This window comes from Drosophila ficusphila, unplaced genomic scaffold, assembly GCF_018152265.1.
Source record: "Drosophila ficusphila isolate 14025-0441.05 unplaced genomic scaffold, ASM1815226v1 contig_791, whole genome shotgun sequence".
In the NCBI taxonomy this organism is placed as follows: Eukaryota; Metazoa; Arthropoda; class Insecta; order Diptera; family Drosophilidae; genus Drosophila; species Drosophila ficusphila.
This window is the reverse complement of record NW_025064737.1, coordinates 7,052,747-7,067,039: the sequence shown is the minus strand read 5'-3', so window position 1 is coordinate 7,067,039 and position 14,293 is coordinate 7,052,747. Positions and strand designations below refer to the sequence as shown.

The following is a 14,293-nucleotide window of genomic DNA, read 5'->3' as shown; positions in this document are numbered from 1 at the left end:
AAGGGGGCCGGAAATTTGCTTCGCTGCACTTGCGTAGGTTATGGCTTTCACCACCTTATTGCTTGTACCGCAAGGTTGCGGCACCTTCTGCCTTTTTGGCGCTGAGAGCTTACCGGCTCTAGGGCTCTCACGTGACCTTTTGGGAGTGGGCTTTTGCTCACTGGGATTTTTTGGAGCCGTCTCCAGAATCCTGACTGCTGACTTTTGGAGGGCGATGACCTGCTGCACGAGTTCCTTCATAGGAATCGTCACCATCACCCTCGTCTTGCCTAACATCATACTGTTAAGCTGGGACAATTTCGCCCCGATCGCTCCAACAACTCCGTCTATGTCGCCATTGGCGATAAGCGGAGCCAGTCCCTGCTCGGAAATTGCGCTGAAATGGAAGACCCCCGCTTCTGTGGGACCTCCAGCATGCGCCGTATCCGCCTGTTCCTGCTCTACTGCAGGCGAGAAGATGGGTGGAGATTTTGGCACCTTTGTCGGTGATCTCCCCATCTTGCTACTCTTCCTAAATGGGTCAGCTTCTGGCGCAGCAGAGTCTTCAGCTGCTGCGCTTTTGGCCTTGCCCTGAGTCGTCTCCTTAGTTATGCTAACCGGGCCAGGGCCACGGCTCGCCATCCTTTAAATCTTTTGACTCCTACCTGTCGCCTAAAAATATGCTATACTTGGTCGGAGGAGAGCTTGCTTTAGAGCTTTCCCCGCGAGTTGGCAGCTCGGCTAACGCTTGCGCAAAAGTTGGTAACTCTGCAGCGCAGCTGATCAGTCAACTGACCACGAAGATGGCAGACCTAATCACCCAATTCGGAAAATTGAGTGAAAAGGGCTTTCACTCACCTGCAGGGGGGTATCACCCCTTCGTCCCAGTGCCGAGCCGACGCTACTGGAGCCAGAGGGATTCTGGGGTCCAGGGAAGACCTCCGCACACTGGTATGTTTATCCTTCCACAACTATGGGTCGCTACAACCCCTTCTCTTCAATTTTAGATGTCGCACACGCGGATCACAACGTAGGAAACTTGTTTTCGCGCACTCGAATATAAAACACGTCCGGTACGCAACGACTTTCCACTCTCTCTCTGTAAGTGTGTGTGTGTGTATGAGTTTTTGTTTGTGTGAATGCGTGCGCGTGCATCCATGTGAGTGCCTGCGCTGCGTGTGTCTGTGCGAAAGCGCTAAAATGAAAATATAGTGAAATATGCGATAGAAGCGGAAGGTCTCCCCCGCGGAGCGGCAGCTATAAAGAAATCAAATCATCGCGGGTTATGGCCCATAAAGTACCCTCGAAATTATACAAAAATTAAATACGGAATGGCTTGAAAAAAATATTTCATTTTCTCCTCTTAGAAAATAATATTATGGTTTTATGGATTAAGTTTTTTAACTCTATGGAGCGAAGAAATGGGAGCCAAATTATTTAAATTTATGAACTTGCAAACAATATCTTAAATTTTTTCTAAATGCCTTGTATTTTTAATAAAGACTTTAAAGGTTAAGAGTGTTTTTAAACATAAATAACAAGTTAAACCACGGTTACTCAACAAGAATAACATTATGTAAATAGCTTTATTATACCAAAAAGTTCAGAATGTCGAAGATATGCTCACAACAGGGTGTTGTCAATGGCAACGATCCGCAAATAAGCCCTTCGCGGATGCAACAACTAACGCGACAATATCAACAACAAAAACGACCACGCCAACATTGACTGTGGCAAAAAATGTGTTCACAACGCGGTGTAAATTCGCCATCGATAGTTTTGACATTACGTATACGCAACGTTGGTAGCTGTATTCGGGTGTTACTGGCCATGCGGCTCCCCCGTGGCGGATTTTGGCCCTGTAAGGCGGCGCAACGTAAAAAGAGGAGAAATTCCAACCAAAAAAAGTGGGAAAATATTGCGAACATGGCCACATTGATGTGCACTAGGAGCAAAACCTGGCCAATGCCAGAAAAATTTGTGTGTGGGCCCGTATGTGCTGGCTCGGGTTGAAGGGAAAAAAATGAAAAGCCGCCGGTTAGTTCAACAGAGCCGCACGCAACAGTATATGTGAGAAAGTGTGCACTGAGAAAAATAGTATTATATTAAAGATGGTTTAGCGAAATTGAGATAATTTAAGCGGTTTAAAACGTCTTTAATTTTTTTTGTACTATAATACAAAATCTATTTTATTTTGCTTTTTTATACAATTGTTCCTTCTGTAGATCTGTTAAAAAAATATTTAAAACTGTGACAATTAAATCCTTCCTCCTATTTAAAATCTTTAGTTGACACGCCACACTATGTCATTAAAGTTTTTTTGATTTTATTTTAGTTTACTCCTATATTTTTCTGTGTGCCTATGTGCAGAATTGTTTATATTGGATTGCACGTGCCTTTGACATGCCGATCCCTTGTCCGTGTTCCTATTTATGGGCCACCGTGTGTAAGTGTGTGTGCGTGTGTTTGCCTGTGTTTTGGCTTGTGGGCAAAGAAGTTGAAGCGTATTAGGCAAACACAAGCCTCCGGCTTCTCGCACAAACACTAACACTAACACACGTGCTGGCCCCTCTTTGAGAATGCCTTAGTGTGAGTGTGTGTATTTTTGGGGTTTTGGGAGGAGGGGAAGTGGTGTGTGAGTGGCTCCTTTGGTGTGAGCCAAGTGCCAGATAAACGACAGCATTTAATGCGACCAAATCTTTTTAGCGCCGCATCAAGCCATTTTTCAATCCCGATCTGAGCGCAAAGATTAAGTTGTCTTTAAGTCGTCCGGCAGTAGGAGTCCTCCTAAAAAAGAAAATGGAGGATGCAAAGGAATATTGCACAATGGGAGTCCTTTAAGGGCATTAAGAAATAAATCAATCCAATAGTCCCCATTATTGTGATATTTTTATTGCAATAAGATTATTGCATCAAAGCATTTGGTTTACTTTAAGTTTTATTTCAAAGGTTTGTTTATTCGATTGCAGAGAGCTGTTTATCGATTTCTGTTTTAGCCCATTGTCCGTTGTCCGTTTTTTGCCTGCACCTGGTCATTTTCACCTGGCACCAATTGCAGCAATTCAGGTCCAAGTGGAGAAGAGACCAAACAAACGGTAAACGGAAAAGTTTAATTTTCCGAGCGCATGAAAATTAGTTCAGTTCAGTTGGGTTCAGTTCAAAACAATTATTTGAACTTTTCGAATTGGCCGGAAATTCTAGGAGTTTGAAAGACGTAAATGAAGCTTGATGAAAATGGAACTTTTACAGGGCAGAGCGGCATAAAAAAGCCGTAGAAGGAAAGTTTCGCTTACATAATTTACTTTTATGAATGCCCAGGGAGTCGCTCCCACTGCCATTGCCGCCGACGATGCTGCTGCAGAATCCGAAGGCAAAGCCAAAGCTATATCTTTGCTATATCCCTCTGCCTCGCAGGCTGTCGGCATTTTTAATCAGAGCGGATTCCACTCGCTATCTGTCAGCGCTCGCAGAGCAAAAGTTGTATAATAATATTCATGCTTGACATCAAATTCATTAAGAGTGATTAATATTTGTTTACTGCTGTTGTTCGCTGTTTTTCCCAACTCAGTGCTTCGGTTGCGGCAAAAGGAACATTTATTAAATGGTTTCCCAAAAGAGAATCTCTATCCGAAACTTTATTTCTCCGCACTCGCTTTAGCGATGTGACATTCGCTGTTTTCTGCGACCCGACTGGCTGCAAATTAATAGCTGGCTGAGGATTTACGGCTGCGAATATTTCAAGGATATTGGCCAATTTCCTAGTACGCTCCCAGCAGAAAGGGTCAGACCCTAAGTCGCCGGACAAATGACTCCTGGTCGAGCCAACAGACGCGATAATGCGGCTTAATTCTTGGCCGGAACGAGGTGAACGTTATGGCAGCCGTAAATGCGGCTAAGGCTTCATCATCGGAAAAGTTGTTAAAGTTGTTTATTGCTGCATATCGGGGTCCTGGCCATCTGAATGCCCGCAGTCCTGAAATGAAGTTGCTCAAAGAACTCGTTTTCCTGCCCGCCTGCGCTGTCGACAGTCCCCATTTAATTAACCCTACGAGCTGCAGGTTCGATTGTCCAATAAAGCGGAATGTTTCCTTTTCCATTTGCACTGAAAAAAAAGAAGAGAGATTCAAAGAATGAAAAGGGCAGTGATGTTAGTTAAGCTTATAGGATCCCATTTAGAGCAAGACATTTTGTAATCTTCCCAAATGTGTTGTTTATAATATACTACTTTAATTTTATTAAGAATCGTGTAAAAAGAATTATGGCAACCTAAGTTTAGACTTTAAAGATTTTAAAGTAAATTATACATTTGTTTTAATAACAATATCAGTGGTTCTAAAAATCCTTTAGTGGCTTATCATCAATTCAAGATATAATCTTTGAAAATTGGTATTCCCCCTTTAAAGCTCTCACTGTATCTTTCCACTGTTGAACAATCAACGCTGGCTTCGAGAAGGTCCATATGCTGGTCCAGGATTTGCGCAGCCGATACTCCCGCCGGGTGACTTCAAAGGTCCCTTCTGCTTTACATAAATATTTATGCGAGTTAATTTGTCGGCATATATGCCAAGAGGTGGACGGCCGAGGGGCGGCTGGAGAAGGGAAAGGGGGAGGGTAAGGAGAAGGGTCAGTGGGGCGCCATCAATCAGACATGAAACAATATTTACAATTTGAAGGAATTAATACCAACCGGTTGACGTCAGCCTGTAGAGTTCAGAGTGCCGCAGTTGGGAAATGTTGCTTTTAAGAGGAAAGGCCCATGGGTAGTTTTCCTCGCCCGAATGCTTCGTCTGTCCGTGATACCCGCAGGTAAACAAACAAATAAGGACGAGGCCCTTCAATATGCTACCGCCTGGGAGCCACGCCCCCTGACAGCCGACGCCTGTCGTTGACAGCCATAAAAAAATACAAAAAATAAAAAAACACACACGCTCCCACTCAGACGCACTGACAGACACGCAACCCGTCACTTACTTGTGGACACAAGTCTGCGTGCGGCTGCCATTTTGACTAAAAATAAACAGTAGTCAAAAGCACAACACATTACAAAAATTCCACATAAAAATAACAAGTGAAAGATACGGTCTCGACTTGGTAAGTGGAAATTTACATACTCTAACTGCCTAATTAAATGCTTTTAAAATTAAAACAAATAATTTTGAAGTGCTTTGTTCTTTTAAAACAAAACTATTGCTTTTTCGAAGGTGTTATTTATGAACTGCATGTATTACCACATCAAATAAATCACACTTTAAGTTAAATTCCCTTTGCATATTAAATACTTTTCAAAGACCCTGCGAATTTTCCCCACAGAGTAGTTAAACCCTTTGTCAGTGTCCGTTTATACAAACATATTCACATAAAATTACATTAAATATTATTGCTTTACGGACGGTTTTCCATGGCATTCGCAGACTGTGTGTATAGGATTGTCGGCACAAAGGACCCAATGGTGCGTATAATTGACATATTTGATTGTTTAACTTGTATTAGTAAAGTCAGTAAAGCCCTCGAACAGAACCTGCTGGAATCACAAAGGGGCAAAAAGTAATACCCAAAGAGGTCAAAAGGACCGAAGTAAAGGCTAAATGCAGACACAAAGCATACTTAATGTATTTCGGACTTGTGTCCCGCAAACGAGGTAACAATGTGTTCTGTTAATTTAAAAAGGATTTATGAAGAATATATAAAATAAGAACTCTTGAGGCATTTACAAAATTTAAGTATTTCTGTTTAAGGTCTTCGCAGATGTTTTTTATAACTTATTTGTTTAATACTTTCTTTCTGCAAACAGTAGGTAAATACATGAAAGTAAAGTTTTCTGAAAATCGTACCATAATAAATATATTCTCTCTTTTAATGTAGCCTTGATGATTAAGTCAAGGACTCGAAAATCTGCGCAGCGCCCTGTTTGATAGGGATTTGCTTTGTCAACTGAATCAAGCTTGGGCAGCATAATCTCCTCATCAGACATATATTTCTCTTTTGCTCGTAGGCGAATGTGCACTTCGAATTTATAAATAGTATAAGGACAATTTGGCATTTGTCAGATTTCTGTCAAGCTTAATGTGTGTGATGATTATTAATTAAATTGTGTATATATTCAGCCATCAGCAACTTCAATCTGACATTGTCAGCCTGTCCGGATCACTCAACAAGAAATTCGATTTCATAACAGGTCAACAAAAGTGTGATGGATTGCTTTGCAGATTCAATTGTCTGTATCTGAGAGGGCTTCATCCTTTGAAATGTGTAAAATGGGACGTAAACATAAATTGTTACAGATTGCTTATGTAACTTGAACAAAAATTCTCCAAAGGAGAATTACGCAGGCGAGCATTCCTTTGGCAAAAAGCCCTACACAGTGGTGGCATGTTTTGCTATTTTATTTATTTTAAAACGGAAAAGGATTTACGATTATATGCGAATACATTTATTAATCTATTTAAATCATTTTGTTCCAATTTTATATTTCTTTAATTTACGTTGGTTTTTCTGTTTTTAAATGCTGTATTGAAAAGACTGTCAATCTTAATGCAGCAGAGTACGACAAAAAAATGCATCCAATGACCTGATTTTCTTTACAAATAACTTGAAATAAATAAATAAAAATTGTCCTGCTCCCCTGTGTTTTTTGCTGATCTGTTTGGGTTCGAAACCGACTGCTGGCAACACTGTTCACTAACAAGCGGCAATCTACAGCCTGGCAATCATGTAATGTAGCGAAGCATCAACACAAACACAGGGTCTGTGTGGGTGGGAGTGGCAGTGCTGCTGCTGATTGCACAAAGGATGCCCCTCAAGTCCTTGGTGACGTGTTGAGCGAAAGAATGAAACTAGCAGCCGGCGCCCGGCATTTGAACGGAAGATCCACTGCACCTGAGCTCGTAACTCGCTGGCTGGAAGATAAATTATGGTGTGGGAAACCCCAGCAAAAGCTGAAGAGTTTACTATTCGGGAGGGGAAACCATACCAAACCAGCTGCACAAAAAGAAAAGAAATCCCTTTGAAGGCTTGGACCTACCTGGTTGCCAGGTATTATTGAGTTTCCACCACAATTTACAATAGCAATTCACATTCCTAAACCTTTCAAAGTGAAGGCAATTGAATAATTATATAATGTTAATAGTCATTCCCAAACATCATTTTATTAATTTTCCAAGCTTTTTAATATTGTACTCCGGCTTGTAAGAAATAATGGTTATTATTCGGCAATTGTCGACTCGGTTTCCCCAATATCTGTTGTATAAGTCCTTTTTGAAACGTCAAACGATGAAAGCCAATTAGCTTCAAAAGAGCTTAAATTTCGAGGCAAAGGAAACCATGGCGACCCATCTGCAATTGTTAAATAAAAAGCCAACGAACATTTGGTGCCACCTGGCGTATGAGTAATTCTTTTTCACTTTTACACTGGACCATTTTCATTTGTCAATTTCACCATAATTGTCGCTTTTCAAAGGACCCTCAAATTAAATTAAAAGGACCTGCAAAAAAACATTTGGTAAAGGCTATGTTAAAGGAAGCACACATGGCGATTGGGTAATATGAGTTCATTCATTAAAAGTAATTGAATTGGACATTTTCAAACTCAAATATCCGGACTTTAAGTCCTTTTCTAAGCTTCTCCAAACGATGAACGTAAATTAGTTTCATAAAAGCCAACAAGGCAAGCAGAATTCTTTTGTGCTAAAGCTTTTGCAGTGGTTCGTCCCCACTCCCTTGTCCATTTTGACCCGTTTCACTTCATCCCTTGCCCCATCTCCCGTCCCATCCTGGTTTTGGCCAAAGTGCAACCACAGAAGGCTCATCATCGTCATCATTTGAATTCTTCGCCTGATTGTGGCATGCAGTGGCTTGTGTTGTTGTTGTTGCTGTTGTTCGTTGGTGTTGTTGCCAGGACACGTGCGTCGTCGAGCTTTGCAGCTGACATTCCGTTACGCACGTTGCCTCCTTTGGTCCTTGTTGCTGCCGCTGATGCCTCTTCTGCCGCTGGTCCTGCAGTTGCCGTTGTCGTTGTCTGGGCAACATGCAATGCCAAAGTTTTTGTGATGCAACTGCGTAGTTTGCTCACAACAAGGGTCGTCGAGGGCGGCCAGGGATGTGGAGCATTTAGTGTGCGTAGGGGTTTTAAAGGGGGAATGCTCACTCAAAGCTGGCAGAGGGTTTATGGCCAGCGTTTAAGGCTACCATGCCAATGCAGTGCGCGGCAAAAAAGAGAAAATTAATCGCGGTTGCCGTTAAAGCCATTATGTTCCCAACATAATTGGTTACACAAGCAAACTTTTAACTAAATACTTAACTACAACCCTAAAAAAATGATTAGTTAAAAAGAAGTATTTACCATCATTTGCTTCTTTCTCGCTCTTTAACAAATTACCTTTGTTACTTTTTTAAGCATTACAAAATCTCACTTTTAAGTTTTTACTTAAACCAATGCCCATAATAGTTTAAAAAAATTTTAGATTTTAATGAAATATCTAATTTATAATAGGACAAAACCTTATTCAGTTTTGCCCATTCAAATAAATCTTATATTAAACCATAAAATTAAATTTCATTGGAAAAGCTCCACTAAAATTCAAGAAAGCTAACAACACACCTGATACCCTTTCCAAGGTTACTCTCGGATCGAATCGTTGTTAAAAGCTCGCTACGTCACAAGCGGCAACAGTTGGGTTCAGTTCTATATGCTCAGAATGCTGTCTCTCTCTGAGAAAACGGATAAAGGGGGTGTCAGCTAGCTGGGGGGTCGGAATTGTGTGGGGGGTGGGGCCGAGCCGGCAGAGCGCAGTACAGTGCAGTGGTATAAGTGCACACTGCCATGGGCAGAATGCCACACTTATGCTCACACAAGCACCAGCACACACACATTGCCAGCTTTTGTATTGATGCACTCGAACGGGTGGCTTCAAGTTACCGGTTCGGTTCACAGTGCCCGCTTCCACACAGAGAGAAAATAGAGTCTTTTTTCAAAGTATCGTTGAAACCCTTTTATTTACCAATACAATTGGAAACCGTTAATGCTTTTTTGAAACCATTTTCCTTATCAAAATACGTACTCTGCGAATTTAAGAACAAAATAGATCATCCAAAATCAATATTGGCTGCTTCTAGCATTTGTTAAACAAAAGTCTATGATACAGGAAAAATTGGTTAGTGTGACTTGACCTATAAACGTTCTCTGATCCAAAAATAATGAATTAGGAAGTTAATTTAATTTTTTTAAATCATAGTGTTTTATAGTTTTATATTATTTATTTTATATCAATTTGTTTCTGTGCGCAGTTCCCACAGGCCCCTTTCCTTCTCTTTCTCTCTCTCTCACTGCTCCACTCCCACCTGCTGGCCGTTGGGAACGTTGAGCTGCAGTGGAGGAAACGCTCTCAACGCTCAAGTTTCGCATTCGCATTCTCATTCGCCAATTAGCAGCCGGCGCGAGATCGTCGCGTGTGCGGAAAAAGTAGTTCTCCTGAGTCGGAATTTTTCCCAGCCGGAAAACTGTTCTCCCCGATCAATATTGAGAGTGATCTCTGGTTTTTCCACTCCAAAAATTCAGGATGGCCACGAGGGGAGCAAATGTGATTTGGTTTCGCCACGGATTGCGTCTGCACGATAATCCAGCCTTATTATCCGCCCTCGCCGATAAGGATCAGGGTGTATCAATAGTACCCATATTCATATTCGATGGAGAGAGTGCAGGTGAGCGGTTCTAAGTCTAGTTAGCAATGAGTAAATGAGTATACATATGTGGGGAAAATGGTTTTAGTTGATCATAGGCTTTTAATTAGGTATTTTTAGTGGACTCAATCGAATAATAAAAGTATACAATATAATCTCAATAAAGTCCCAGTTTTTATGACAAATAGTAAGCGTTGAAATTTAATTTTACGGCTTCAGATTGAATTTCGATTAATTAAGAAAAGTTCTAAAGCGGTTGTAATCTATATAAATTTTGTTTTAAATTTTTTCTACCGAGAAACTGTGATAACAAATCACGCTCTTTTGAAGATTTAGAAATAAGCAAAGGTTTACCATTTCTATTTAAATAAATTTAATAAAAAAAACAACTGAAATATGAAATATTTTTAGAAATTGGCTGAACAAAAAAAATAATAAATATTAAAAAGTCCGTAAGTAAAATATTGTCATCAAAGGGTTAAAATTAAAGGCTTTTAGCTCGATTGCCATTACACGCTCATTCTACGTATGAGCTAATATCATTTTTTGCGACTTGCATCGGTTATCAAATGCTCCCTCTTTCCGCGACCGCTGCGAATTCAGCGTTTTTCCCTGCCCGTGGAATATGGGAAAGGGGGTTGTGGTGGGGTGGGGGAAACCTAGTGCACTTTTGCATGGCAGAACAAAACAAACGATGCGTTCTAATGCGATTTGCGGCTGGCGGTTTTTCGAAAACGCCGTTGAATTGTCGAGAGCGATATAGAAAGACAATGAAAGCTGAGTAAAAAGGCATTAGAGAACAAACCAGAATGCTAGTTTAGTGCTTTTGTACTCGTTTTTAAACAGTTTTTTTTTTAAGTCAGAGAGAAATGAAGGTACCTATAGAGCTCATAACTTGACCGATAAGAGTCTTTTTGCGAGGAAAAGCGGAACAACAATTATTGCAATGGAAAATGGAAAACGAGTTAAACTTAACGTTTTGTGTATGCAAAAGCTGAAAAAATTGCTGAAAGGTGGCACTTAAGTAAGCAAACTTGTTTGAAATGCATAATTTGACCACACTTATGCAATCTTAAGTGTTTTTAAATGGTATGCACGCTGCGTGAATAAACAATTAAAACTCGGCAGAATATTATTAACACAGATTTGCAGCAGTAGTCCGGCAATATTTTTAAGTTTTCTTCTTGATTTTATTGTGCTGAATAATCCTTGGCTCACCAAACTAATTATCCAATTTAATCTTCTTTTTTTTTTTAATTTTATTTGCCAATTCACGTAAGGTACCTTTCAGCTCTAAATTAGACCTACAGCATTGAAGCTTGAAGTCTAGTTAATCTCAAAAATGTGCATTGCTGTCAGTTAAGCATAATGGCTGTGAGAAGTAGTGTTAAGATTTCCTTTTTCTATAATTATATATTGTTCGGTTAAAAATCAGAAAAAATATAATTCTGGCTTGAAAATACTAAAACCTAATAAAAAGTTTTTGTGACTTACTTGTCACAGGCACCAAGTGCGTGGGGTTCAACCGAATGCGCTTCCTGCTGGATTCCTTGCAGGACATTGACGAGCAGCTGCAGGCGGCTACTGAAGGACGGGGACGTCTGCACATCTTCGAGGGCGAACCGGCGTACATCTTCCGGCGGCTGCACGAGCAATTCCGCATCTATAAAATCTGCATTGAGCAGGACTGCGAGCCTATTTGGAGCGATCGTGATGAGAGCATTCGATCCTTGTGCCGCGAACTGGGCATCGACCTCGTGGAGAAGGTATCGCACACGCTCTGGGATCCCCGTACTGTAATCGACACCAACGGTGGCATTCCGCCGCTTACCTATCAGATGTTCCTGGTAAGTAATCATACTTACAATACATAAAAATATTAAATAAATATATTTTTAAATAATAACTACATAGTTTTAAACTTAAAAAGTTTTAAACAATCTTATATTATATTTGCGAAACTAAATATTAACGTTTTTGTAGAACGACAAGATAATATCAAGATCATATTGATTTTACAATTATTATTTATTTGTTAATAGCATTATTTTTATTTATACATTCAGCATACTGTGCAGATCATCGGGCTACCACCGCGCCCTGTCGCCGATGCTCGTTTAGAAGACGCCTCCTTTGTGGAGTTGGATCCCGAGTTGCGCAGAAGTCTTGGCTACTTCGAGAAGCTGCCCTCGCCGGAGCATTTCAACATTTACAGTGACAACATGGGTTTCCTGGCCAAAATAAACTGGCGAGGGGGAGAAACTCAGGCCTTACTTTTGCTCGAGGAGCGCCTTAAAGTGGAGCAACACGCCTTTGAGCGGGGTTTTTATCTTCCCAATCAGGCATTGCCAAATATTCTGGACACGCCCAAGTCGATGAGTGCTCATTTGCGCTTTGGTTGCCTTTCGGTTCGCCGTTTCTACTGGAATGTTCATGATCTCTTCAAGAACGTGCAGTTGCGTGCCTGCGTTCGAGGAGTTCAGATGACCGGTGGAGCACATATTACGGGTCAGCTGATCTGGCGGGAGTACTTCTACACGATGTCGGTAAACAATCCTAATTACGATCGCATGGAGAACAATGAGATCTGCCTGAGCATTTCGTGGGCAAAGCCGAACGAGGACCTCTTGCAGCGTTGGCGTTTGGGTCAAACGGGATTTCCGCTCATCGATGGCGCCATGAGACAGCTCCTCGCCGAAGGATGGCTTCACCACACGCTCCGCAATACGGTAGCTACCTTCCTAACGCGAGGTGGAATGTGGCAGAGCTGGGAGCACGGGTTGCAGCACTTCTTGAAGTATCTTCTGGATGCAGATTGGTCAGTGTGTGCTGGGAACTGGATGTGGGTCTCCAGTTCGGCCTTCGAAAGGCTGCTGGACTCCTCGCTGGTCACCTGTCCTGTGGCTCTGGCCAAGCGACTTGACCCCGACGGGACCTACATCAAGCAGTACGTTCCGGAGTTGGCCAATGTTCCCAAGGAATTTGTGTGAGTTGTATAGCTTGATCAAAAACATTTTCCACAGAAGATAGTTTAACAAAAACAGATTTACGATAATCGGTGAATATATTTATTACTACATATTTAAAAACAGATGCAAATTTCAAGCTACTTTACTTCATTAAGTCTGAGTTTCTCTTAATTGAAAAAGTATAGCTATTATAGGTAATTCAGTTTGAAATTCGGCATGTTTAACATTGCTTACTTGAAGTCTCCTACCAAGAAAACTAGTTTACAAGCTACAACTTTATTAGTTGAGCATGTAGTTTACAAAAGTTGAACTAGCTAAAAAGTATTAAAACTTGAATGGTTTTTAAAATTGAACAGCAATTATTATAATAATCTGAGGTTCAACTAGTCGTATACGTAACGAAAAAGGAAAATATTTTACATTTTGTAAGATACGCTTTGAATATTTTTCAAGAAGACTGGCAAATAATTAAAAACTTTAATAGCACACAAAAATAAGCAAAATCAACAACAATTAGGGAAATACCGTGATTAGGATTTTTATTAGAAAATCACCCCTTCCCAAAAATTGCAGTATTAATCTTTAGGTACCATTTCATTTTCGCAGCCACGAGCCCTGGCGAATGTCTGCCGAGCAGCAGGAGCAGTATGAGTGCCTGATCGGAGTCCACTATCCGGAGCGCATCATTGACCTTTCCCTGGCGGTGAAGCGCAACATGCTGGCCATGAAGGCACTTCGCAACTCCTTGATCACCCCGCCCCCGCATTGCAGGCCATCTAACGAGGAGGAGGTGCGTCAGTTCTTCTGGCTGGCAGATGTGACATTTTAAAGTAGCCCCAAGTGTATCCCAAATAAAGTTCTAGCAATGAACACAATAAAGGGACTATTACCGCTCGTATATTATATATCATTAATAATGCTTTATTTTCTTCAATTAAAATAAGTACTACAATACAATTTGTATTTGTTTTATTTGGTTTCGTTTTATTTTTAACAGCTTATAACGTGTTACTCATATATCAATTTTATTCAGCTTACTTTAAAAATTGTTTATGGTGTATATATATATAATTATTATTATCATTTGTATTACGTTATCAAATTATACGTTAATTAACAGCATTAATTAAATAGTTTTTGCATTTAGTTGTATTTTTTTACGAGAAAAATTGAACGCGAATTTATTTCAAATATTGAAATATAATTTAATGTCGATCTATTTGATCCTTACTTCGTTTGTCTTTCGTTTAATGAGAATTCCGTTTGTATCTTATAATTTGTCTAAGTTGTTGTGTATATTTTATTTTAATGCCTAAATTTTGGTGTTCCTTCTAGATGTGTGCCATACAAATGAGATATTGTTAGGGGTTGATGGGACCTAAAAGGAGTTATTGTTGAAGTTTGAGTCCCTCGACAGTTTGCTACAAATAAAGTTGGAGAAAATATAAGCTCGACCCGGCCGAACTTTTTGCTTACCCCGCACAAGTACATTTTTCATTTAAATCCTTCGTAGGGAATAAGCATTTATTTTTAGACATTCCACATCCTCTGAAGTAGTTGAAGTAAATTCGAGTAAACATTAAGAGCGTTGCTTGGCAAAAAAGTTATTTTTCTGGTAAATGTAAATTTTACACACATATTTGCGTAGTATACGATAGCTGAATAAATAA

The 14,293-nt window shown here is 40.4% G+C and overlaps 2 protein-coding genes across 3 annotated transcripts; both read left to right on the top strand.

Moving 5' to 3' along the window:
- Nucleotides 1-391: 391 nt before the first annotated feature.
- On the top strand, nucleotides 392-6,102 carry LOC122320781. Of its 2 annotated transcripts, XR_006245828.1 has the most exons (3): nucleotides 392-930; nucleotides 987-1,052; nucleotides 6,084-6,102. XR_006245828.1 is itself a non-coding variant. In XM_043209273.1 (2 exons), exons 1-2 carry the CDS (start codon nucleotides 660-662, stop codon nucleotides 1,040-1,042), a joined length of 327 nt encoding a protein of 108 aa, XP_043065208.1. In that variant the 5' UTR covers nucleotides 392-659; the 3' UTR covers nucleotides 1,043-1,077. The 2 variants fall into 2 exon arrangements, 1 of the variants encoding a protein (XP_043065208.1); XM_043209273.1 differs by lacking the exon at nucleotides 6,084-6,102 and having other exon boundaries at nucleotides 987-1,077.
- Nucleotides 6,103-9,388: 3,286 nt separating this feature from the next.
- Nucleotides 9,389-13,580, top strand: LOC108101084 (cryptochrome-1). Its single transcript, XM_017205283.2, has 4 exons — nucleotides 9,389-9,675; nucleotides 11,158-11,501; nucleotides 11,721-12,640; nucleotides 13,230-13,580. The coding sequence occupies exons 1-4, from the start codon at nucleotides 9,534-9,536 to the stop codon at nucleotides 13,450-13,452; spliced, it is 1,629 nt and encodes a 542-aa protein (XP_017060772.1). The 5' UTR covers nucleotides 9,389-9,533; the 3' UTR covers nucleotides 13,453-13,580.
- Nucleotides 13,581-14,293: the final 713 nt, after the last annotated feature.

Coding starts and splice junctions, on each gene's coding strand:
- LOC122320781 (XM_043209273.1), top strand. CDS start 660: ATGCTATACTTGGTCGGAGGAGAGCTTGCTTTAGAGCTTTCCCCGCGA. Junction 931..986: donor GGGAAGACCTCCGCACACTG/GTATGTTTATCC, acceptor CTTCAATTTTAG/ATGTCGCACACGCGGATCAC.
- LOC108101084 (XM_017205283.2), top strand. CDS start 9,534: ATGGCCACGAGGGGAGCAAATGTGATTTGGTTTCGCCACGGATTGCGT. Junction 9,676..11,157: donor ATTCGATGGAGAGAGTGCAG/GTGAGCGGTTCT, acceptor TACTTGTCACAG/GCACCAAGTGCGTGGGGTTC. Junction 11,502..11,720: donor TTACCTATCAGATGTTCCTG/GTAAGTAATCAT, acceptor TTATACATTCAG/CATACTGTGCAGATCATCGG.